The 4,210-nt window shown below is 30.0% G+C and overlaps 1 protein-coding gene across 1 annotated transcript; it reads left to right on the forward strand.

Annotated features, from left to right (window-relative positions):
- The first annotated feature begins 353 nt into the window (after positions 1–353).
- LOC119607634 (putative uncharacterized protein DDB_G0291786) lies at positions 354–3,961 on the forward strand. Its single transcript, XM_037961632.1, has 2 exons — positions 354–620; positions 3,611–3,961. Exons 1-2 carry the CDS (start codon positions 483–485, stop codon positions 3,728–3,730), a joined length of 258 nt encoding a protein of 85 aa, XP_037817560.1. The 5' UTR covers positions 354–482; the 3' UTR covers positions 3,731–3,961.
- Positions 3,962–4,210: the final 249 nt, after the last annotated feature.

Below are 4,210 nucleotides of genomic sequence, written 5' to 3' on the forward strand. Positions count from 1 at the left end.
CACACAAGTAGACGCCGCGATAATAACAACAACAATATCTGATCACTACGCTCTTTTTGGTTGTATAAACAAACAAGAAAATAATCAGGGTACGGAAAATGTAAATGTAATCCAGGGTTCGCAACTAAACAATTTTCTCGTTAATAAAAAAATACAGGAAGTAGATTGGAATATTATAATAAATCAATATCAAAACACTAACGATATTTATAATAAAATATATGAAAAATTTTGTGAAATATATAACAGTTCTTACAGAAAAAAAACCATTATATAAGAAAAGATCTAGTAATCCGTGGATTAGTGAAAACTTGATTAAATATTGTGAAATACGGGATAAACTTTTTAAGAAATGGAAAAATAACAAAAATAACAAAACTTTCGAAAAAGAATATAAACAATTCAGAAACCAAGTAAATAAACAAATAATAAATGCAAAAAACAATTATTACCGTCAAAAATTTATAGAAAATAGAAATGATATGCGCATTACATGGCAAATTATAAACGAAATTATCGGGAAAAAATCAACAAATATTGATGACATGATAATTAAAAACTTTAATGAGGTGTCATTGCATAATATTACAAACTCTTTTGCAAAAAGCTTTGATGAAAATGTGAGTAGTCTTGTTCATAATTGTAATATAAAAACACTAAATAATACAGCTAATACTCAACAAAACTCAATATATTTGTCACATACCAACGAATGCGAAATATATAATATTTTGAATACATTAAATACCAAAAAAGGAGCCGGTATTGATCAAATTAGACCCCGAGATCTAAAATATAACGCCACTATAATCACTCCAGTCATCACAAAGCTCATTAATTCTAGCCTAGAAAATTCAACAGTACCAAATCTACTAAAAACATCCATAATAAGACCAATTTACAAAACTGGATCCAAATCGGAATGCAACAATTATAGGCCAATATCAATATTACCTATAATTGAAAAAATATTAGAAGAAATTGTTGTAAGACGCCTGACTCAATTTTTAACAAGGTATAATATAATAAATAATAACCAGTATGGATTTCAAAAAGGGAAGAGTATTAACAAACTGCTAGGAAACTTTGCAAATTACATTAACTCATGCCTAAGCAGAAATCAACATTGTTTAGTGCTTTTCATTGATTTTAGCAAAGCGTTTGACACATTATCTCACGAAAAGTTATTACAAATCCTAGAAAGAAATGGTATTAGAGGAAACACGCTCAACTGGTTCAAAAGTTATCTCAGCTTCAGATCATATCGAGTTAAAATCAATAATACTTTAAGCGAAGAAACGCATATAAAATATGGAGTACCTCAAGGGTCAAAATTAGGACCAATCCTGTATATTATTTATGCAAATGATATGATTAAAGCTATAGAGAGTCAAACTTTTGCATATGCAGATGATACTGCAATTGTTGTATCAAATAAAAACATACACGAAGCTACTGAAACTATGCAAAAACAACTAGACATTGCAGCAAAATGGTGCCATGACAATGGTCTAGTCATTAATGCCTCAAAAACAAAAATAATGCATATTAAACCACGTCACCTAAATGATTTCCCTATTAATATAAAATTCCATAGCACTGAATGTCTACACGAGAAAACAACAAATCCAAATAACAATAACGATACATGTACAACAAACATTGAAATAGTACAATCATACAAATACTTAGGTGTTTATGTTGACCACGACTTCAAATGGAAAATACACATTGAAGATGTACGAAAAAAACTGCGCAAATCAGCCTATATATTATACCATCTAAGTAACTGCGCAACGTATAGTGTACTTAGACAGGCCTACTTTTCTCTTGCAGAATCGTATATTAGGCACGGAATTACAGCATGGGGTAGCGCTACCTACTGCAAAACCTTACAAAGAACACAAAATCAAATATTGAAAATACTGTGGAAGAACCAACGCTTCTCCACGAATATCATCACAACAGCATACACATCTACTTATACCAATACGCCTGCAGATGTATCCAACGACACACTTACCCAACGATTCTCAACAAACAATACAAGACATAATACGAACACAGCCATAAACAACAACACGTCAACAGTCGTAAATCAAAACAACACACTTCCTCATCGATTATCCATAAACACATATACTGATCTATATCACAACAACACACTCAGCCAAGCAAACTTACCTTTCCATAATATCTCAAACACTTTCTCAGCAGAACACGTAATAAATAACACATACAACAACACTACACTACATAACATTCATCAAAACAACCCATCAATAAACACCATCCACAACAACATTCAACTCTATCAACGAAATATCACCTTCACCCACAACAACACAAACCACAACGAAAACTTCACAAATTCGACGCTAATCAATAACCGAACAACTCACCAAAACAACATCAGTAACTTAGCCAAGGAATTAAAAATACTTAATGTCCATAGTATATATTGTACAACACTTTCGAGCGACTTCTTCAATGATAATCGCTTCCTACATGAAATAGACCATAGGTATAACACGAGAAGCCGAGCACAAGGAAGGTATAAAGTAGAAAGATTCTCTAATGAGTATGGAAGAAACACACTAGGTGTCGCCTTGCCAAATACACTGAACAAAATTCCAGTCAACATTATAAATACAAGAAATGAACATACAAGAAAAAAACTAATGAAATATTTTTTTATAAGTTCGCAATGAACAACACATTTAATTTATTATGAACAAATTGTTAAATTTATTATTAATTAATATGTAAATGATTCTAATTTTATATATTTATTTACCTTATCCTGCTGTCAAGCCAATTGGCTTAGCGGGTTTAATTTTAAGCACATATTGTAATACAAATATTTGAGATAAATAAAATGAAAATGAAAAAAAAAAAAAAAAAAAAAAAAAAAAAAAAAGTTCTAGTTCAGTTCTAGTTCAGTTCTAGTTCAGTTCAGTTCTAGTTCAGTTCTAGTTCAGTTCTAGTTCAGTTCTAGTGCAGTTCTAGTTCAGTTCTAGTTCAGTTCTAGTTCAGTTCTAGTTCAGTTCTAGTTCAGTTCTAGTTCAGTTCTAGTTCAGTTCTAGTTCAGTTCTGGTTCAGTTCTAGTTCAGTTCTGGTTCAGTTCTAGTTCAGTTCTAGTTCAGTTCTAGTTCAGTTCTAGTTCAGTTCTAGTTCAGTTCTAGTTCAGTTCTAGTTCAGTTCTAGTTCAGTTCTAGTTCAGTTCTAGTTCAGTTCTAGTTCAGTTCTAGTTCAGTTCTAGTTCAGTTCTAGTTCAGTTCTAGTTCAGTTCTAGTTCAGTTCTAGTTCAGTTCTAGTTCAGTTCTAGTTCAGTTCTAGTTCAGTTCTAGTTCAGTTCTAGTTCAGTTCTAGTTCAGTTCTAGTTCAGTTCTAGTTCATTTCTCGTTCAGTTTTTGTTCAGTTCCTTTTAATTAAATTATGTAGTCATTAAATTTTTTAAAAAATATGTTCACTTGCAGAAGTGTTTCTTCATGTATCGTGGCTGCAACAATCTCTGGCTCTTTTTGTGTTGTTTTGTGCAACCACATAATTATTTCATTATTAAATAATTATAATAATATTAAATTAACTTTTTCACATTTCGTTACAGATTAATGACAACAATAATAACAACAAAAGAACAGGCAGTAATAAAAACAACAAAGAGCACAACATAAGCGACATCAAACAAACAAATGGTTTGTGGCAGATGGTGTTGTTTGAACAATGACTGAATGTATGAATAAATGACGCAGCAGGCAGCAATGTCACAAAATGGCTACAAAAATAAAATGAAATGAATGAATGAGTGAATGGACCGTTACTGATACGCTAGTCATTTATGGCAATTATAAATGATATTAAATTGACAAATATTATTTTGGTGCAGTTTTAATAAAAAGAAAATAAATTGAAAAAATTTATAAAAAATATTCACATTTATATTAAAAAACACACAAACACGCGCGTTAAACAAAGTTGAAAATAAAAAAAGTGTTAATTAATTGATAAATATTTTAAAACAAAAAAATTTTTATTAAAAATAATTATTGCATAAAAAAACAATAAAGTACAATACTAAAAGAGCAATGTGTTAAAATGACACAATTGGTCATTGTGCAATAAGTGGTTAAAAAACGGAAAAATCGTGTAATAAAAAAATTGAAAAATTAATTAAAAATAATATAAAATTTTGAGAAAAAACTGAAAA

This window comes from Lucilia sericata, unplaced genomic scaffold (assembly GCF_015586225.1).
Source record: "Lucilia sericata isolate MDLA Ls3-8-SP2 unplaced genomic scaffold, ASM1558622v1 Contig000720F_arrow, whole genome shotgun sequence".
In the NCBI taxonomy this organism is placed as follows: Eukaryota; Metazoa; Arthropoda; class Insecta; order Diptera; family Calliphoridae; genus Lucilia; species Lucilia sericata.